This window comes from Podarcis cretensis, assembly GCF_951804945.1.
Source record: "Podarcis cretensis genome assembly, chromosome: 12".
NCBI lineage: Eukaryota > Metazoa > Chordata > Lepidosauria > Squamata > Lacertidae > Podarcis > Podarcis cretensis.
The window spans coordinates 807,427-829,104 of NC_137181.1; the positions used below are offsets into that span (position 1 = coordinate 807,427).

The following is a 21,678-nucleotide window of genomic DNA, read 5'->3' on the forward strand; positions in this document are numbered from 1 at the left end:
TAGTCCAACGCTCTAACCACTACACCACATTGCAGCAAGCAACTTGGTTGTTTTCTCACTCTGTAATTATAGCTTCTCTCTGCATGCGGCTGCGACAAGTAAAGTCAAGAGCCACTCGCCTTCTGGCTTGCTCCAAGTAGGGCATGAGACTCTGAATCTCAGGGTTGTGGGTCCAAGCCCCACATTGGGCAAGAGAGTCCTGCATTGGAGGGGGCTGGACTAGATGACCCTCAAGGTCCCTTCCAGCTCTACCGTTCTGAGATTCTATGTTCTACTTGAGGAGGAGGACCTGCTCTCTGTAGGCAGCCCCCCCCCCCCCGGTGCTTAAGAGCCCTGCTTGACCCCAGAGGGCATCACAATACACAGTACGTCAACCCCCAGACAGTTTTGCCACTTCCCCCCTGCAGAGCCAATTTCTCAGAGAACAAGACTGGTGCCTCCCCAGCCCCCGGGAGATGGCTAAATGCTTAGGCTGTGCACTGGATCCAGCCAGATTCCAGAGCACAAACTGAGTGGGGCAGATTCAGGCTGATTTGCCTGGGTGGGGCTGAGGCAGCCCCAGATTGCCCTGTGCCGGACTCCCCATTTAATTGATGGAACTGGAAGGTCCCCAAACTAGGTCAGGGGCTGGATGTGGCTCGAGGGTCAGCCCCAGATCTCTCTCCTGGGGGGCAGGGGGCTGCCCAGCGCTATTTCATGTTGCTTCCAAATCAGTCTGGCCTGAGCAAGGATGCAGAGCAGCTCCAGCCCTGGGGTCCTTCAGGCCTCACTCTGGAGAGTTCCAAGGCCAGGGAGATGCATCTGACCTGACCTCCTGGTGTAGGGCAGCCCCTGTCCCTCAAGCTCCCTGAACTGATGCCCCTTGGCCCCCAGGACCTCTTGTGGTCAGTAGGCCTGGTTCACCACTTTGGACCATGAAGCCCACCTGCCCAGAAGCAATCCAGTCCTCCTGTGGGCTGAGTCCCCTACCAATGATAGGTTGTCCAGGCCTCATCCTGCACCCATACGTGTCTCCCATGACCCCTGCGCATACTGTCCTGCCTTGGGAGGTTTTTAAGCAGAGGCTGGATGGCCACCTGTCATGGATGCTTCAGTTGAGATTCCTGTATTACAGGGGTTGGACTAGATGCACTTTGGGGGACCCTTCCAATGCCACAATTCCATGATTCCCGGGAGCACACTTAAGGGTTGCAGGCACCCACTTCCCCACACACGTGCGCCATGCCAGCCTTTGCACGTAACTCATTTATGCTGCAGCTGCAAAGGGTCTGCTTCCCCCCTCCCCTCCCTCCCCACCCCTCCTATTTCTTCTTCTTCTTCTTCTTGTCTTTCGCATCGGCTGCCCTGAGCTTCTCCTGTTCGGCCAGCATCTTCTTCTTGCCCAGGGGGGTCTTGCTGTACCAGTCCTGCAGGAGGAGGCCCAGAAGGCGGGAGACTTTCAGGAAAGAGATCCTGCCCAAGGGGGTGGAGGAAGGCGGGGCTCAGAGAAAGAGCAGGTGGAATAATAACTCCGTGGGTTAGAGCCTGAAGGTTCGATCCCAGCTGCCTATTCCTGCCTTGCAGGGGATTGGGCCCAACTCTACACCACTACTTCACTATTTGTTACGATGCCCTTTATATACACCCCCTAGACCAGGCATGTCCAAAGTCCATTTCGGGGGTCTAATCCGGCCCGCCAGTCGGTTTAATCCGGCCCCTGTGGCAGTTTATTAAAACCTCAACAACTTCAATCCTAAACGTAGCTCAACAACTCCAACCCTAAAAAAACCTCTACAAGTTAAAAAAGGTCAACAACTTTGGTCGGCCCCCATGGCCCTTCACTTCATCAAATCTGGCCCTCTTTGAAAAGAGTTCGGACACCACTGCGCCTAGACAAAAATTTCTCGATCACATCCTTTACTCTCTCTCCAACCAACCTCCCCTTGAGCAAATCTCTATTTTGCTGGCTGGCAATAACGTATTTATTACTCCACAGGTTCTAAAATTTGCCTTGGCTGCAAGTAAGTTGAGTGCTGGCCACCAAGGCAAGTATCATAAGGGGGAGTGTGAGACGTGGGGTGCTTAACTTATGTAGGTGTGATTTTCGCATTTCTCTGTGTTTGCTTCGTTGCTGTTCCATTTTAAATTAATTATTTGTATTTTAGGCATTGCGACCAATTGTGACGGCTTGTAGCTTTTAGCAATAAATATTTCATTCAATTCCGTGTTTCTATGTTTCAGGCCCAATGCTTGTGGGATATTTAAAATCAGGGGTGCCAATTTGAATAAAATATTGCCGGGGGGGTGGAGATAAGCCCTGCCCTGCATAATCAATCACATGACATGGTGCATGCACATTTGAATGGCAACTTTGGGGGGGGGGTCCCAGCCCCTCCAATACTTAATTGGGGTGTGTGAAGACCCCTCAGCCCCTAGGAGTTGGCTCCTGTGTTTTGTTTTTTTCCATTTCCTTAATTTTTTTTTAAATTCACCCTCCTTTTTAAAAAATTCACCCTCTTTTTATTCCTCCTTTCTCTTTTCCCGCTCTGCCAGCAATGTGAGAACATCTGCATGTCTGATCTCCGAGCTCAGGCCCCTTTTCCACTGGGAGGATGGGCCCGTCTGGCCACCCCCAGCCCAAAGGGATGGGAAGAGGCTGGTGGGTTTCTCTCCCAGAGCCTCAGGGTGAGGCCAGCCACCCAGCAGGGGGCGCCAGAGGCCACCCAGGGGTGGGGGCAGGACAGGCTACGCACCCTGAGCATGGCCTCTTCCGCGGGGTAGATGGGGTCTGCCCTGGCCAGCATCTGCAGGAGCTCCCCGGCGTTCAGCGGCCTTTTGGGGAGCTGCAGGAGGCGCCTCTCGCTCAGCACGGACTTCACCGCCTCAGCCATGCTGCCCTGGCTGTAGCCATCCGACACCTTCGCCAGCGCACTGAGGTCCAGGGTGCTGGTGACAACCCCGCCGTGCCTCTCGACCAGCCGCTTCCACGTCACTGGGGAAAGGGGGGAAGGGGGTCTGTCAGGCCCCCTTCTGTCTCGCGGCCTCAGCCCCCCGGTGCCTGGACTGATGCAGCAAGCAGAACTCCTTGATAGTTTCATGCAATGTTTCCTAGTATCATCTCTACCGCTTTGATGTTTCTTTAAACAATCAAGCAGTGTATATATTTTACGAAATGTATAAACCGAAAACAGTTACGGGTGGCTTGGCTGAACTGTTCTGGAAGCTCTGACCAGAAGTATACTGGAAGCAGCAAGGGTGACCCACATAATAATAAATAATAATAACAATAATAATAATAATAATTTATTATTTGTACCCCACCCATCTGGCTGGGCCTCCCAAGCCACTCTGGGCGGCTTCCAACAAAGATTAAAAATACATTAAAATGTCACACATTAAAAACTTCCCTGAACTTCCCTGACCTGAAGGGGCTGCTGTGCAATGACAGGTCCATGATTCACAAGACCACGGCCACCCATGACTTGCATCCTCTACCCTCTGTCCTCCTTAGTGGGGTCCTTAAGCCCCATGAAAGATCCTGCTTGGGGTCATTTTCCAGCCCCAAAGGTCAGTCAAGGCAGGAAGAAACAACATCCCAGCAGTTCAGGATTTGTTCCCGGAATTTGACACAGCTACCGCCTCCCGGAGACCAGCTGAGTGTTCGGATCCTTCTCAAAGCATACCCTGTGCGCCCAAACCAGCCCCAGCCCCTCTTCTCACCATAGCGTGAGGCATAGTCTGGCCGGTGGATGAGGAGGATCCTCTCATAGGTCTTGCAGAGGCCCTTGATGTCCGCCAGGTAGGGCTGGTTGGACGTTCCCATCAGGAGGACGCGGTCCTCAGCCTTCAGCAGGTTCAACGCCTTGGGCAGGTCCTTCTTCAGCCGCTTGGGGTCGTGCTGTGGGGCAGCAGCCACCCCATTAGCCCCAGGCCAGGGAGAAAGATGGCGGTGAGCCCCAAGTTATTGGACATCAAGGCTATTATTGTCAAGACTGTTCACCCTCCCCCGGTCACCCTCTGGGCATCTTCTCCCACCTCACTCACCTCCTTCTCCTCTTTGGGGACCTTCTTGTAAAAGGTCTTCTCTGTGTCCCCCACCCAGATGACGGATGGCTGCAGCAGACGGGCCACCTGCAGTACATGGGGCATAAAAAAGAACTGTGGGCAGATGCTGGAAAGTGACCCCCACCTTAAGGACCAGAAGGTCTGCAAAGTGAGGCTGGGGGTGGGGTTGGTGCAGCTGCTCCCAAACTACTGCTGCATCACTCCGTCTCCAGAGAGGAAGGCCATGGCAGAGCCCTGGGGCACCACCACTACCAAGGCTCCGTTGACTAGATGGAGGAGGGTTGTGTGGGTCTTTGCTGCAGCCAAAAGCAACCATTTGTGTTTTGCTAGAGGGGCACATGAAGGGGCCGAGGCTCATCTTTTTGCAAACCCCTTTGAGGTGTGGGATGTATCATTCACTGAAGCAGTCAAACACAACATTTCCTGTTTCCTAGAGTGTAAAAGGTAAAGGTAAAGGGACCCCTGACCATTAGGTCCAGTCATGGCCGACTCTGGGGTTGCGGCGCTCATCTCGCTTTACTGGCCGAGGGAGCTGGCGTGCAGCTTCCGGGTCATGTGGCCAGCATGACTAAGCTGCATCTGGCGACCCAGAGCAGCGCACGGAAACGCCGTTTACCTTCCCGCAGGAGCAGTACCTATTCATCTACTTGCACTTTGTGCTTTTGAACTGCTAGGTTGGCAGGAGCAGGGACCGAGCAACGGGAGCTCACCCTGTCGTGGGGATTTGAACCGCCGACCTTCTGATCGGAAAGCCCTAGGCTCTGTGGTTTAACCACAGCACCTCCCGCGTCTTCCTAGAGTGTACACACAGGGACTTCCTGTCACACCTGCTCTGGAGCATCCTCCTTGTGTGACCAGGTAGGTGGGCGTGACCCTGGCAGACCCTACAAAAGGCTCATCATCTTCCTCTTTTGCCATTTTCTGCTGGCTCTTAGTCACCAGCATGTGGCTCATCCTTACAGAGGATGGAAGCCACAAGGCTTAATTAATTCTCAGGCCCACCTCAGACTTCTTTTCTCTACACAGGTACCTGAAACTACCATCTAAACCCTGCCTTCAGGACAATACTGCGACCGGAATGCAAGTAAACTTTACTGTTACTTTTAAAAGAAGACTGTCGTGTCACTACAGCGGTACCTCTGGTTACAAACTTAATTCATTCTTAACCTGCAACTGTTCTTAAGCTTGTGGGATGTGAAACACAAGAGCAGTCAAGTGCGACATTCCTAGAGTGAACATGTTTACACATGGGGAGGAATGTTTGTCCAGCCAGCAGGTAAACTTCCTGTTTCCTTCTGGGCTGGGACAGACTTCCTCTGCATGTGACCAGAGGTGGGCCTGGCCTCACCTGTGCAGGTAACGACAAAAGCACAGGGCAGGGCAGCCATCTCTCTCTCTTTGACTGCATGCATCGAAAAAGCAACATCTGCTTAGCCAAAGATGCTCTCTTGGCTTCCAGCCCAGAGAGGACAAAGGGACTGTCTCCTTATGAGATAGTTTTCAGGCGTATGTTACTTTTCTAAGCTAAGTCCGCCTTCTGGGATCCTATTGTGAACGGAATGATGTCTGAGTAAATCTTTTTTATACTTTTATAGAAGACTGTGTCGTGTCTTATCTTTTATGAGGGAATAAGGGGGAAATACCAGAACAGTTATTATAGAGGCTTTAGCGAGTCTGAGCAAACACATCCGCTGTGAGTTTAAAAAGGGGAATGTTACTCTGCTGAAATTGGGGAACTTGTTTACACAAGCTGGAAAGGCTATAATCAAACAATATATCCTCTCCTGCATCCCTGAACATTCCCCACAAACCTGAGGTTCCACTTTAGCTAATGGGGCCTCCCGCTGCCACTGTGCTGCCGCCGCTCAATTTCTGTTCTCATCCTGAGGTAAACTTCTTAACCCAAGGTACTACTTCCGGGTGAGCGGAGTCTGTAACCCGAAGTGTTTGTAACCCAAGGTACCACTGTATTGTTTTTAAGAGGGAACTAAAGGGGAAATTTACCAGGAACAATCCAATCTGGACAAGCCAGACTGGATTGCTCAACTTAAATGATTATATCCTCTCCTAATATCCACAACATTTCCACATGAGGTGTGTTTTTTGAAAAAAACAAACACCTATCAAGCAGTGTATAGGTTTTATGAGATAAATAAATAAATCTTCCTTGCTCCCCTTCTTCCTTCCAGCCAGCCCTATAGCGACCCTCGCCAGCTACAATGCCAGGACCCAGTGGAGGACTTTGGACTCTTAGATTTCCCCAGCGCCCTGTGGGATCCCATAATTTGATGACCCATCCCCGTTCCCCTAAAACTGCCTCTGCTGGAGCTTGCCCCCTCCCTGCCAGGCCATACCTTGAACACCAGGTGGATCAACATCTGAAGGCCGGCTTTGCCTGGGTACTTCCCAACCAGGTTCCTTGGGGAGAGGTCAAAAAGGTTGGCGCCTGTCTCTGTGCACACGGCGTGGACCAGCATCTTCTTCCCAGTCCCCCCTGGACCGGCCAGGAGGAGGGACTTCACCAGGGGGGCCATCTCATGCACAGCCTGAGAGCCTGTGGGGGGAGGCACAAAGTGGTTCTCCAGACCCAGAGAAAGAGGGCAAGACCCAGGGCAACGGTCTGGAAGCAACACCCGGGGCACATTATGGGATGGGGGACTGGCTGCTGCCCTACCCAGGCGCAGGACAGCATACAGGGCAATGTTCTGGCGCACGTCCAAAGTGGAGGGGATTGGCTCAATCTCCTGCTGGCGGAGGTAGGTGCCCAGGTAGCAGAAGTCACCTGGTGTGGAAAAGGGGAGGCAAGAGGAACAGGCCCTCAGCAAGTAACAACAACAACAACAACAACAATATATGCTGTGTACCCCAAACATCTGACTGGGTTGTTCCAGCCACTCTGGGTGGCTTACAGCACATATAAAAGCATAGTAAAACATTAAACATTAAAAACTTCCATAAACAGGGCTGCCTTCAGATGTCTTCTAAAAGTCAGACAGTTGCTTATTTCCTTGACATCTGAAAGGAGGGCGTTCCACAGGGTGGGTGCCACCACCAAGAAGGCCCTCTGTCTGGTTCCCTGTAACCTCACTTCTCACAGGGAGGGAACTGCCAGAAGGCCCTCGGAGCTGGACCTCAGTGTCCAGGCTGAACGATGGGGGTGGAGATACTCCTTCAGGTATACAGGGCTGAGGGCTTTCACGGTCAACACCAACCCTTTGAATTGTGCCTGGAAATGTCCTGGGAGCCAATGTAGGTCTTTCAGGACCAGTGTTATATGGTCTCAGCTCCCAGTCCCCAGTCCAGCTGCCGCATTCTGGATTAATTGTCAGTTCCCTCCCTTCTCTTGCAGGTTGGTCTGGTGGGACATTCACGGTCAGGCAAACAGGCCCCACTATTCGCGTTGGTGGTGATTGGACCCAGCAGCCAGGAGGTTCCTTCCAGCCCTACCACTCTATGGCAGATTGTGAGCAACAGTTCTCTGTACATGCCCAGTGGCACACATTCCATGGCTGAGGTGGAGTAAAGGGGATTTTGCTCATATCCCCCCAGAGGGAGTCCAATCAAAGAAATGGCAGCAGAGGAAAGGAGAGGAGGAGGAGGAGCTGCTCTGTTGTAACTTATGTCCAAGAGATGGTGTAGTGGTTAGAGCTGGCATAGGCCAACTTGGCCCTCCAGATGTTTTGAGACTACAATTCTCATCATCCCTGACCACTGTCCTGTTAGCTAGGGATGATGGGAGTTGTAGTTCCAAAACATCTCGAGGGCCGAGTTTGCCTATGCCTGGGTTAGAGTGTGGGACTAGGACCTGGGAGAGACCAGGGTTCAAATCCCCCTCGGCCATGAAGCTCCCTGGGAGACCTTGGGCGGCTTGCTGCCTCTCGAACTAACCTACCTCACAGGGTTGTTGTTCTGGGAATGTCCAGGGATGCAGGAGAGGATATATTTTTTTGATTATAGCCTTTCCAACTTGTGTTCACAATTTAGCAGAGTAACATTCCCCCTTTTAAACTCACAGCGAATGTGTTTGCTCAGGCTCGCTAAAGCCTCTATAATAACTGTTCTGGAATTTTCCCATTATTCCCTCATAAAAGATAAGACACAACACCGTCTTCTATAAAAGTATAAAAAAGGTTTACTCACATATCATTCTGTTCACAATAGGATCCCGGAAGACAGACTTAGCTTAGAAAAGTAACATATACAGTGGTACCTCAGGTTAAGATACCTTGGCTGGAGGCTAAGAGAGCATCTTTGGCTAAGCAGATGTTGCTTCTTTGATGCATGTAGTCATAAAGAGGGAGAGATGGCTGCCCTGCCCTGTGCTTTTGTTGTTACCTGCACAGCTGAGGCCACGCCCACCTCTAGTCACATGCAGAGGAAGTCTGTCCCAACCCAGAAGGAAACAGGAAGTTGACCTGCTGGCTGGACAAACATTCCTCCCCATGTGTAAACATGTTCACTCTAGGAATGTTGTATTTGACTGCTCTTGTGTTTCACACCCCACAGTTGTGAGGATTAAAGGTGGAGAAGGAGGACCATGGATGCCACCTTGAGTTCCATGGAGAAATAAAGACAGGGTGGAAGGCAAGATGACTCACCTGTGTAATCGGCCAGATGCACCTTCTGTGGCTTCTTAATGATGCCCTCGCGCACAAGCTCCTCATAGAGGGAGTCGAGGGTCCTGAGGGACAGAGGGGAGGGAGGCAAGGCTCAGCCGGGGGGGCTGGGTTCCCCAGCAACATTTCATGTTTCGCCAGACAGGCACATGAAGGGGCAGCGACTGACAGAGCTTTCCTGTAAATTGCTAGAGAAGAGAACTCTGTGAGATTGCTTCCTTTGTCTGCCTGGGCAAACTAATTTGGTTAAAAACAATTAATTTGAAAGCAACACACAGTTGAACCTACAGAGTTCACTCCTGCAGGAGGCAACCTGGGTGGCTTAAAGAGATCATTAGGGAAATTCCTGGAGCAGAGGATGGCCTTCACCTCCATTGCTCAGCCCGAACACTGACGTCCTCCTCTGAGGGTCTTCTGGTGGTTCCCTCACTGCGAGAAGCGAGGTTACAGGGAACTTCGTGGCTAGTAGCTATTATTATTATTATTATTATTATTATTATTATTATTATTATTATTATTAATAGTTTTATTATTTATATACTTCCCATCTGGCTGGGTTTCCCCAACCACTCTGGACGACTTCCAGCACATATAAAAACATAATAAAATGTCAACCATTAAAAACTTCCTGATACAGGGCTGCCTTCAGATGTCTTCTAAAGGTGTACTCATCTCCTAGACATCTGCTGGGAGGGCGTTCCCCAGAGCGGGCGCAGGCGCCACCACCGAGAAGGCCCTCTGCCTGGTGTGGGAATGTTCAGGGATGCAGGAGAGGATATATTGTCTGGTTACAGGCTTTCCAACTTGTGTAAACAAATTCACAATTTAGCAGAGTAACATTCCCCTTTTTAAACTTGCAGCGGATGCATTTGCTCAGGTTCACTAAAGTCTCTATAATAACTGTTCTGGAATTTTCCCTTTATTCCCTCATAAAAGATAAGACACGACACAGTCTTCTATAGAAGTATAAAAAAGTTTACTCACATATCATTCTGTTCACAATAGGATCCCAGAAGGCAGACTTAGCTTAGAAAAGTAACATACACCTGGAATCTATCTCATAAGAAGTCAGTCCCTTTGTCCTCTCTGGGCTGGAAGCCAAGAGAGCATCTTTGGCTAAGCAGATGTTGCTTCTTCGATGCATGTAGTGAGTGAGAGAGAGAGATGACTGCCCTGCCCTGTGCTTTTGTCATTACCTGCACAGGTGAGGCCACACCCACCTCTGGTCACATGCAGAGGAAGTCTGTCCCAGCCCAGAAGGAAACAGGAAGTTGACCTGCTGGCTGGACAAACATTCCTCCCCATGTGTAAACATGTTCACTCTAGGAATGTTGTACTTGACTGCTCTTGTGTTTCACATCCCACAGGCACTCCCTGTGCCCCCAGCACCACTGCCCCCCCACTCAGGAGCCACAGCTGCTTTTCTTCAGCATGGTCAGGAGAAATGGGGTGGGGGGAGGAAGAGGGGGGGACCTACCTGTCTGGTGTCAGGTCCTTCTCCTTCTTCCCTTTCTTCCCCTTTTTCTGCTCCAAAAAAAAAGTCAGAGAAGGTTGCTCTGCAGCTCTGGGCAGGTGAATGGGGGGCAGAAAGGACAGGCTTCTCCTTCATTGCCCCCCCTCCCCAGGGGATGCTCCTTGGATAAAAGGCTTCCCCGTCCCGTCCCCCCATGCACTGACCTTGGCACTCTTCTTGGCCTTGGCCTTGACCGGCCTCGCTACTTCCTGGTCGATGGCCAGCTTGAGCTGCTGAAGCTCCTGTCGCATCAGCTCATCCACCTGAGCAGGGGAAGGGAGAGGAGGGGAGGGGGCCTCAGAAAAGGGCTGCAGGGGCCCAGCTTCTGTGGCCCCTGGAATTTTTGAGGACAAGGGCCTGCCCCTCCACCTGGGCACCCACCTGCAGCCGTATCTCCTCCTCCACCTCCTTCCGTTTGTCCACCTTGATCAGGTTCTCCTGGTAGCGCTGCTCAAAGTTGATGGCTTCGTCCTGGTCACTCCAGCAGCCTGGGGGGGCAGGCAGTGCTGATGTTCCCGTGCTGCCCACCCCCAGCCCTTGCCATGATGGCTGCGGTCAGTGCCCACTGGGCCAGAAGGCATCGTGGAGGGACGTCTGGGGCTCAGTGATGGAACTGCAGATTTGGAAGGGGCCCCTAAGGGTCATCTAGTCCAACCCCCAACAATGCAGGGATCTTGTGTTTGGCCCAACACCTAGCCATGTCTGGAGTGGGGAGCTCTGCCACCCTGGGCTGGGTGTGGAGCTCCTGGAGTGCCCACGATGCCCGCTTGTCCCCACGGGGTGGGCTCAGAGCCAGATTACAAATAGGCAGAGTAGGCACCAGCCTGTGCCCCCCCCCTTTAGGGGCCCCGAGACAAAGGATCAAAACAGATACTGTTTGTTTTGTGTAATCCAATTGTTGGTTGGTAAAATCAAGCGCGTATTTGGAGATAATTTGCCCTGAGATGTTGACTGCCTAGGGGCCTCCACAAGGTTTAATCTGGCACTGAGTGGGCTCCTTCTCCCCCCCCCCATGCAATGGACCCTACATTGACCCACTGCTGGCAGCTCTGCCTGTTGAAGTGTCCCAAGAGCCCCCTGCTTGCGACCCCTTCCCTCCCACACTGGACTCCCCTCTGCCCTGCCTCACCTGTGTAGCGCAGGTAGCCCTGGTTGATGGTTGGCAGGAACTTGGAGGGGTGGAGCAGCAGGCCTTCGTCTTCCTCCTGAGGAGAACCTCAAACCCAGCACGTCAGCAGACCCCTAAGGTGTCCCCACCCCCAGCTCCCACCCCCATCCCTACACAGGTGGGCTGGGGACTCTGCCCTGTGGCCTCCCAGGGAGCAGGTGGAGTTCAGCCAGGGCAGGAGACCCCCCACCCCAGTCCTCACCGCTTTCTTTTTCTCCTTCCCTTTCTCCTTCTCCTTCCCTTTCTCCTTCTCCCCTTTGTCTTTCTCCTCCTTCTTCTTCTCCTTCTTCTTGCTTTCTGCCTTCAGTTCGGCCAACTCCAGCTCATTCTGCACCTGCGGGGAGAATCTGTGTGACTCCAAGAGGAATGGACTTGGGGGGGGGAGTGAGGGTATCTTAGGGGGGGTGGCAGCCTCCAGGAGGCTCCTCCTTAAGGCAGAGGGGCACTGCAAGCCCCCTCCCCTCTTCAGCCCTTCCATCCAATACCTCTTCAGGGGTCTTCTGAGCAAAGAGGACAGTGCAGCCCCCCATCTGCTCATCAGGGTAGTCGGGGAAGGAGCCAACCAGGTCGCTGTGGGAGGCAGAATGGGGGGGGGTGAGCATCAATGGTCTGCTGAGAGGAGCCAACCAGCTCGTCCCTTGCGGGAAGGGGCTACCGCTGGGGAGATTTAGGACAGGTAAGAGATAGCCCTTATGGAACTACCAGCACCTATGGCCACCAAAACGCAGGTGGCGCTGTGGGTTAAAGCCTCAGCGCCTAGGGCTTGCCGATCGAAAGGTCGGCGGTTCGAATCCCTGCGGCGGGGTGCGCTCCCGCTGCTCGGTCCCAGCGCCTGCCAACCTAGCACTTCGAAAGCACCTCCGGGTGCAAGTAGATAAATAGGGACCGCTTACCAGCGGGAAGGTAAACGGCGTTTCCGTGTGCGGCTCTGGCTCGCCAGAGCAGCGATGTCACGCTGGCCACGTGACCTGGAAGTGTCTCCGGACAGCGCTGGCCCCTGGCCTCTTAAGTGAGATGGGCGCACAACCCCAGAGTCTGTCAAGACTGGCCCGTACGGGCAGGGGTACCTTTACCTTTACCTTTACGGCCACCAAAGGGCCTTCTCCGTAGTGGCCCCCACCCTGTGGAACGCCCTCCCATCCACTGGCAAGGAGATGACTTTTAGAAGGCATCTGAAGGCAGCACTGCACAGGGAAGCTTTTTAAGGTTTATGGTTTTATTGTTTTAATGTATGTTCTGTTGTAGGAATTTATGTATAGGTTGGGGGGGATGCCCCTCCAACAGATATCATACACATGCAGCCCACTACCAAAATCAGTACCATCACTTTTGTGATTTGTCCCCACAAAACACTTCATCACTGTTTCTTCCTATCTATTCAAAGGGCCTCTGCTGCATGATACCAAATGTAAGAATTCACTGATAAATGTATCTCTGTACTGGCTCACTAGGAAAACTTCAGAAATTCATATAGACATGTGAGCTCAGCTACTCAGACGCCCCTCTGCCTGAGTGATAATTCCTGGCATCCTGATACCTGAGTGCCAGACAGGTAGCCATTCCAGAAATAACAAACCCAGATGAAGACAACTTGGCCGGGAAACAGGGAAATGTAAATATCTCTTTTGTTACATTTGATGGGTGTTTGGTGGAGGGCAAGGGGAACCATGGGGCAGGGTCCAGGATGCTCAGATTACTGCCACCAGACCTCCCCTTTCATGATGTAACTGTGATGTAGTTTGGGGGTGTAACATGGGGATTAGCAGCTAATAAAAGTTTGGGTTCTCTTTTGTTGGGGGCTTCCATCTTGTTCCACCTGGTGGCTGGCGGGAGTCCTGTGCGACAGTCTTCAAGAAAGACCAAGCCGACTGGCTGCAGTTTTGCTCTGGTCTTTCTGGCTGGTGTCCTTGATTTTTGTCCAAGGGAGCCCTCAGATTTCTCCGTTAACAGTTGGAAGCTGCCCAGAGTGGCTGGAACAATCCAGTCAGAAGGGATTATTATTATTATTATTATGATGATGATGATGATGATGGATGGCTTTAAAAAAGGATTAGATTAGAGAGCTAGAAATGGCTAGAGACTGCCTCTCCTGCTCATGTTTTGCTTGCAGGTTTCCACTGTTCCTACTGGCACTAACAGGCTCAGTGCAGCCTTGGACCCGAGGAGCCTCCCGCTGTTTCCCGGGGCCCCTCCCTCGATGCTCTCCTGGGCTGCCCTGCCCTCCATCTGCTGCTCACCGGCACTCGATGAACCACTGGCGCAGCTGGTCCTTGAGCGCCTCGCACATGCTGGGCCCCTCCACTTCGTAGATGGTGTCCCGGATGTTGTCGAGCGCCACTTGGTACTCGGCCTCGTAGTCCGCCTGGCGCATGCGGCGCAGCTCCTCGCCCAGCTGCGCCCGGATCATGGCCGGCGTGGGGCCCGCCAGCTCCGGCTCCAGCTCCTGCGCGGGGTGGGCAGTGAGCAGCTGGGGGGGGGCGACCTTCCCTCTCCCTCTCCCCCCCCCCAGCCCCACGCCGAGCCGGAGGGAGGGAGAGATACGACGGCACAGGCGAGGCCATTAGGCGAGATGGGAGGCGGGCGCCGAGCGCGGCCGTGTAAATTACCCCGTAATGAGTTTGTAATATGCGCGCGCGGCGCCTCCTTGCCCGGCAGCGGCCGCGGCGCCCAGGCACTTTCCCGCCTCATTGCCCCCCAAATGGATTTTAAATATCATTCCGAGGACACAATTATTTAAAACGCTGAACTAAACACTCGCTAATGGGGGGGAGGAGGCGGGAAGAGCCCCGGCGGAAACGGGACGGGGGGGACACGGAGAGACCCCCGCTTGGCGCAGGAGACGGACGCGCCTTGGGCTGCCCGGGCGAGAAGCGCGGGGTTAGCAAGGCCGCGCGCCCTCCCTCCGTCCCTCCCCTCCTGCGCCAGGCCCGCGCCATCCCCGAGGCGGCCCTCGAAACCCTCCTGCGGTGCTTCGGCTAAGCGCTCCCGGCGCAGGAGCCGAGCTGGACCCGGCGGGAAGGGAAGGCGGTCCCAGTGGCGACCCCTCGTCCCGCCCCGTCGGGGCCGCGCCCTCCAGGCCGGCCGGCCGGCCGGACAGCGGTGCTTGGAGAAAGGGGCGGGAGGGCCGTAGCGTCAAGGGCAAGAGTCCGGCACCGGAGGCGGGGCGCGCGCTCACCATGCCAAGGAAAACCATCTCCATCTGCCGGGATAGTTTAATGAGTCGTCGCTGCACGCACCCTTTCCAGATCTGGAGGAAGAGGAAGAGGGGACGTGAATCGGGACACACCCGGACTGCGCTCCGCACTGACCAAGGAGCTCATCCCCCCAGGGTCGTGGGGCGTGAGGTGGGGGGCAACCACCAGCCTATGAAAGCCCACTTCGAAGAACAACTCATTTCAATGAGGCGCCCCACAATTTGACTCTCGACTCCCCCAAGAGGACCCCCGCCTCGCCGTCGCTCCGCGCAGCGTCACGCCCAAAAAAGGCCCGCAAGGCGCCTGTCTACAACATGTTGGTGGGCGGAAGGCAAAGCTTTGGGACGAGGTGGGTTTGGGGGATCAACGCGCGTCCCTCGGCTACATTCATGACTTCGGCCTTCGGATTAAGCTGGTGTCAACATAACCACCACACCCACATCCCCGACGGCGCCAGCGCCTTGAGTCGCAGCTGGAGAGCGGCGGAGTAAGGCAGGAGAGGCTAGTCCTGTCTCTCTGGACTGGGGAAGAGGGATATCTGCGCCCCCTCGCCTCGAAAGGCCACCCCGCCTCTCTCCAGGATCCGTCCCAGCCTCCAACCAGAGCGGGACGTTCCTCGTCCTAGGGGTCAAAGACCCTGGCGAGCTGGCGTGGGGAACAGCCCCCCTCCTCCTCCTCCCTGGAGGCAATGCCCCCCCCCTCACCTTCTGGATGGTGATGGCGGCCACGTCTCGGTTGGGCTCATAGAAGCCGCTCTCGCGCACCTTCCTCTCGCGCTCCTCGTCCCTCCGGATCTCCCACATGAAGCGCGCGCGCAGGCGGCCTTGGCGCATCCGCTCGGCCATCTGGATCAGCCGCACCGCCTCCTCCCGCGGCATGCTGGGCCGCGGAGGCTGGGGGAAGGGGGCAGCCCTTTTCAGACGGGGCCCCAGCGCAGGGCGCCGTCGGATGCCGCTGGCCGCCACGCCGCGCTCCTCCAGGAACCGGAGGGCAAGGATCCCGGCCGGGCAGGGCGTGAGCGAGCGCAGAAAGCTCCCGCGGTCTGGGGCCTGCGCCATGCGCCCCCCAGGAAGAACATGCAGACCCGCCCTCCCCTCCCCCTCGGGTCCAAGCCCAGCCTGGCACCGGGCAGCGCCAGGAGGAGCCCTTCGCCCGATCAGAGGCCCGTTCCCAGGGAGGGGGCACTCACGGTGGACCCCACTTGACTCTTGGTGGGCCCCATTTGACTCATGAGCCCGGTCAAGAGGTCCTGGCGGTCCTGGAGGATCTTGGCGCGCTCGTGGAGGAAGTACTTGGGAATGGGGACCTCCATGTCCGCCTGCAAAGAGGGATGAGATGGGGGCGGGAGCGGGTTGGGGGCGTCCCTCTTCCGCGGAGTCCCAAGCTGGCTGGAACCTGGACGTGGCTCGTCCAAACGCGGCCTGCGGTTTCGGTTACTTGATTTCTACCCTGCTTTTCGGCCGCTGACAAAGGGTTAAAATGGCAACAGAGCCCCGAAAGGCGGCCACGAAACGCCGGGATACATATAAATGAGCAGCGTAAAAGCCGAATTAAATCCAGCTTTAATCACTTTAAAAGCAGCTTACGGAAGATTTAAACGGCCTCGAGAAACAAGGCTTTTCCTGGCACAGAAATGGCACCAAGGTCAGCGCCACGCAGACTCCGCGGAGGGAGCGTCCCGCCGTCGGGGTGGGCTGCACGGAGCGGCCCCTTCCCCCCTGTTGCCACCGGTGGCATCGCGGACGGCAGGAAGGGTCCCGAGCGGAGGCGACCAGCTCCCCTTCGCCAGCCTGCGCAAACTGTCTCCCCGGATGCCACTGCGCTCGAGGCACCCCTTTCTCCCGCCACCCCTTCATGAGAAACCCCCCTCCTTTGGCAAGTAGCCCCGCCCAGACACCTTCTCCCGCTCTTGCAGCCCTTCCCGGCCTAAACCAGGAGGACCAGAACCTCGCCTCCTTTTCGCGAAAGGCAGCCTGAGATTCGCCCGGCCCTCGGGGGGCTCCTTCGAGGCTCTTCCTTTCGGGCCTAGTCTAGGAGAGCAGAGCAGGGGTCTTTCTTATGGAGCCCCTGGAAGGAGGGCAAGGACGAACACCCTCCCCCCCCCCACCCCACAGGATCTCTCCCCGCCGCTGCCCGCCCGGGACTGACCGGCGTCAGCTTGAGCTCCTCCAGTACTTGGTCCATGTAGTGGTACTCGGACAGGTCCAGCTCCACGAGCTCCTGCTTGAGCTCCAGGATGCGGCCCAGCACGCCCTCCAGCAGAGGCCGCAGCACCAGGCGCTTCTGCGGCTGCACCATCTGGTCGTAGCAAACCTCGAGGCGCCGCGCCGTCTGAATGTAGCGCAGGTAGAGAGTGGCCACCGTGTGGAAGAACACCGCCCGGTTCCGCTCCGGCTTCGTCGGCTGCGCCGGCAGCTCCTGCGCCAGAAGCTCCTTCAGGGCCACCCGGGACTCCTGCCACAGTTTCCCGAACGTGCTGCGGGAGGGAGGGAGGAAGGAAGAGCCGCGTCCCCAGGCCGCCCCCTCGGCGCCTCTGGGAAGGCCAGGAACGCGCAGCAAGGAGGTTACCTTCATTTGCTGAGGGGCCAGTGCCGGGTTTACGTTTAAGCTAAACAAGCCATAGTTTAGGGCCGCACTCTCTTGGCAGCCCCACAAAAAATTAAAGGGGGAAAAACTGGATGTACATTTCCAAAATATAAGATAAAAAACAAATAAAATAAAACCTACAAACAGCAACAGTGTTTTGTGTTGTGTTGGCCCCCGCCTGCTCCGTCAAATATCCCTGGTTTGCTCATTTCAATATATAGGGTGCCTCCATTCTGCATGGACAGGTTGCAGGGCATATATTCAACACAAAAAGAACAGCGACAATTTGTTGCTGACAAAGGACAGTTGGAGGTATAAAAGGTCCCATTACCTTCAGGAGCTGAGGGCCCCATCTAACATAAATCCGGCCCTGTGAGGGGCAAATTGGCCAAGGAAGGGGCGGCCGCCGTCGAGAAAGCCTCGGGCTGGCCGGGGCCAAGGGAATTGGAACCACCTAGCCCCGCCGCCCTCGGGGGAAGGGACACCCCGGCCGGCGCCCCCTGGGCCAATGCAAACGGCAGGAGGGAAGCAGTCCATGGCGATATCAGATGCTCATGGGATCATAGAACAGAAGGGTGGAACTGGAAGGGACCCCAAGGGCCATCTAGTCTAACCCTCCCCTTCCCCCATTGATGCAGGAGTAATGGAGGGCCCCACTTCCCTCGCGAACAGGCAAAACCTGGGAATCAGATCTGACCAGGCAGAACCTGCATGGCGCGCGGGGCGGGTGGGTGTTCGGGCTCCTGAACACCAGACCCCTCTCCTTCCACGCGCACCTGGCGCCCCCTTTCTCCTCCAGCCACCCCAGCCGCTGCTCCGGAGCCCCTTTGCAGATTTGCCAGCGCCGCTCAAGCCAGCTCTGGGCGCGCCCCGTCGCCTAAAGGCAAACGCGCGCCCCGGGAGCGGCTCCAAATACCCGCCTGCCCAGAGGGGCTTCCTCGGGGCAGCCCGGAGACGGCCGAGCGGAGGGCTCAGCGAACGCGGCTCTTGCAAGTTACCCCCAAGAAGCCCGCACCTGCTCGCCATGCTGCCTCCCGGGCGCCGAGTTCCTCGCAGGCGAAAGGCGGGGAGGCCCCACCCCCGATTGTCCCGGCTAGTTCCCATAGAAACGAGGGAACAGGGAAGGGGTCGGCTGGCCCACCTGCAGAAGAGCGCAGGGCCCACCTGGAAGGTGAGGGACTCCCGGGACCAAAGGAGGCTCCAAGCAGCAGGGCTCCGTTTGGTACCTGCTTCTCCCAGATCCTTGGCACGTCCAAGGAGCTATTTGCTGCCCAGAGCCACATCCCTTACTGGGGAGCCGTGAGAGCCAGCCCCTCCCTTGCCGCTGGCCTTGGAGGAGATGCAGGGCGGGATTAATACTTTTGGAGTCCCTAAGCACTTAAAAAGCAGAGACATCACCTTGCCGACAAAGGTCCGTATAGTTAAAGCTCTGGTTTTCCCAGTCGTGAGGTATGGAAGTGAGAGCTGGACCATAAAGAAGGCTGACCACCGAAGAATTGATGCTTTTGAATTCTGGTGCTGGAGGAGACTCTTGAGAGTCCCATGGACTGCAAGAAGATCAAACCTCTCCATTCTGAAGGAAATCAGCCCTGAGTGCTCCCTGGAAGGACAGATCCTGAAGCTGAGGCTCCAAGACTTTGGCCACCTCATGAGAAGAGAAGACTCCCTGGAGAAGACCCTGATGTTGGGAAAGATGGAGGGCACAAGGAGAAGGGGACGACAGAGGACGAGATGGTTGGATAGTGTCTTCGAAGCTACAAACATGAGTCTGACCAAACTGCGGGAGGCAGTGGAAGACAGGAGGGCCTGGCGTGCTCTGGTCCAGGGGGTCATGAAGAGGCGGACACAACTAAACGACTAAACAACAACAAGCACTTAAAATATTTTGGTGTCCCCATTAATATCTAGTTCAAAATATAAACAATAATCTGTGCAATACAATTTTACTTTTCGAAATAAAACCTACAGTAAGATGGAAAATCGTGTTTTAATCTGGTATAGTTTCACTTCATTGGATAAATGTCCTCCTCCAATTGCAAAATCTTCAATCAGATCCTCAAGAACCTGCCCACCTGACACAAAACTGCACAAAAGACTGTTCATGTCGGCTAGGATGCTTACGCAGAGTTGGAAGGATAATAAGATACCTACAAGAGCGGCCTGGCAGATGAAACTATGCAGAGATGGCAAGACTGACTGGGAAAACTTCAATAGAGAATGGGACAAATACTTGGACTACATGGAACTGGCGGAAATGACTGGCAGAATCCGAGACCAGGGAGAAGAGTCGGTGGAGGAAGATTGGAGGAAATTTAAAGACTATTTACAGAAACATTGTAAAATTAATATCTGTTAGAAGGATGTTGGAATAATATTATATGATTTTAGCAGGAATGATATAAAGGATTTGGGAATAACTGACTGTTAATTGGTGAAAGGAGGAAAAGTAAAGTTACATTATATTAAGACAATTTACAGGACAAAAATTTTAAAAGAGGGAAAGGATTTGCTGAAATGGATAATTGACCTAGAATACAAAAAAGGGAGCTGTGAGGAGGTCAAGGAAATAAGCTAATGAAAGATTAGCAATGAGGAGATTTGATGCATTTTTCTTTGTGTTTTTGTTTTTGTTTAATGGGTTTTATTTCTGTTTTTTCTTTTTTTTATATTGCTATGTGTTGTTTTGTTTTTGTTTTGGTATTTTTACTTTTTCTTTCTGTAATTTTTGAAACTTTAATAAATATTATTTTTAAAAAAGAGAGAATGGGACAAATACAGACTGTATCTAAAAAAACACTGTAAACACTTGAACTCTTTGGCATACTTTAAATAACTCTTGCAATGTCACAAAGACTTTTGATATAACGGAGGACTGTCATTTGGATGAATTTATGACATGCAGTTTACAAAGGCATTTAAAGAAGCCACAGAGGGGAGGAGGGAAGTCCTAAGATTTGGAAGAATCTTGTTATAATTTTATTATTTGCAAGAATTTTGTGTGTGTGTGTGTGAATCAACTTGTAAAACCAAATAAAACTTTATGGGAAAAACCCCACACAACTGCACATACACTATGCAAGAGAATGAAATATCATTATCCCCCCTTCTTTCTCCACCAAACCTTGCAATGCCCGTGGCAGCAGTTGCACTCCAAGTGTAACTGACCTGTAAAAAGGGCTCTATAATTTGAAAACGTTATATGTACCTTTGTTATCCATGAAAATCTTTCAATAAAAAACGAACTGAAGACCAAAGTGAACCGGACTTCCGGGTTAGCGCGATCCAAGTAATGGCGGATTCCCTCCGAGCTCCGGAGGGAATCGGCTCCATTGCAAACGGGTCTCACCGCGACGGCGACGCGGGGACCCTTAGAAACTGCAGGCGCGGAAGCCTGCGGACCTGGTGACTCGGCGGGCACCTAAAGCACCCCCCGACCCACGAAGAGCCTTTTTAAAGGCTGCGGAGAGGGTACGGGGAGTGGCGTGGTGCTGTGAGTAGACCGCTACTGCAGTGGAGCGAAGCCGCGAGCCATGGCCGGAGACCGCTGACTTTCTTCCCTGAAATTTGGACTCTAATTAATCCGTGAGTAGATTGGAATTTGGACTCTAAAAAGCTTATCCTTGAATTCGGCACGATCGGGGGATGTGCTAAAGGGAAGTCCGCACCCCCCTTGCCTACAGAAAATTTAAAGCAAAGATCGGAGAACTAAGGTGGAGAGTTCTTTCCTTGGTGCTCTGTAAAAGATAAGATTTGCATGAATTTGGCAGAAGAAGATGTGTGCTGGAGAGTAAGAGTGATTTTTTAGAAGTTTTTGTTTGAACCCCCCCAGACCCGGGGGTGTCCTTTTATGTGAGCTGGAGAATAAGGAACGAGAAGTTTGACAGCTGTCAAAGGAGCTGTCAAACGGGCAGCGAAAGTGAAAAACTCTATTATTTAACACTTTTTGGACTTAATTTGTTACATTCGAACTAAAGTGGTTGGAAACAAAGTAGGGAAATAACAAAGTAAAGAACTATTGGAAAAGATTACTAAGTAACTAGAATCCCCCTAGGGGAAACATTGAAACATTGCAATGGCTGCAGATGGAAAACTACAGGCAGAGCTAGAAAGAATGTTTTTTCTTGTGGGAAAACTGGAGGAGCAGACTATGGTCATGAGTAAACAACTCATAACCTTGAACTCTAAAATAAATGACTCTGCTGAAGGTACAATGGACTTGACTGGGGAAAAATCTGCGGCTGAATCAGAAGAGATAACTTTGGAACAGGGGGAGAGCGAGCAAGGGCTAGTACAGATGGAGACTACCAACCACAAGCCTTCATTGCTAGAATACAAAGAAGAAGACCCTTGGATTACAAATCTGCGAAAGATGCGAAAGAGGAGGGAGGAAGCCCCTGGAACATCTGGAACACCTGATTTTAAAAGATATAAGAAATATGACCGGGGCTTCCTATTTGAGTATGGACTGGTTGATCTTCTGCAGCAGCTGGTGTCAAGTACTTTGGATGGAAGAAATTTTGATGAGACTGAGCTGAAATCTCCCCGAAACCTGAGGAC

The 21,678-nt window shown here is 53.6% G+C and overlaps 1 protein-coding gene across 3 annotated transcripts; it reads right to left on the minus strand.

Annotated features, from left to right (window-relative positions):
• Nucleotides 1–18,210, minus strand: DRC11L (dynein regulatory complex subunit 11 like). 3 transcript variants are annotated; one of them, XM_079946684.1, is made up of 19 exons: nt 18,137–18,210; nt 16,684–17,011; nt 15,725–15,853; nt 15,240–15,428; nt 14,517–14,588; nt 13,579–13,784; nt 11,827–11,911; nt 11,544–11,675; nt 11,303–11,378; nt 10,555–10,661; nt 10,338–10,436; nt 10,138–10,184; nt 8,643–8,725; nt 6,719–6,826; nt 6,399–6,598; nt 4,024–4,110; nt 3,700–3,877; nt 2,733–2,971; nt 1–1,406 (listed from the first exon to the last, which is right to left on the minus strand). In XM_079946684.1, the coding sequence occupies exons 1-19, from the start codon at nt 18,145–18,147 to the stop codon at nt 1,302–1,304; spliced, it is 2,481 nt and encodes an 826-aa protein (XP_079802810.1). In that variant the 5' UTR covers nt 18,148–18,210; the 3' UTR covers nt 1–1,301. The 3 variants fall into 3 exon arrangements, with proteins under 3 accessions (XP_079802810.1, XP_079802811.1, XP_079802812.1); XM_079946685.1 differs by lacking the exon at nt 6,719–6,826; XM_079946686.1 differs by lacking the exon at nt 2,733–2,971.
• Nucleotides 18,211–21,678: the final 3,468 nt, after the last annotated feature.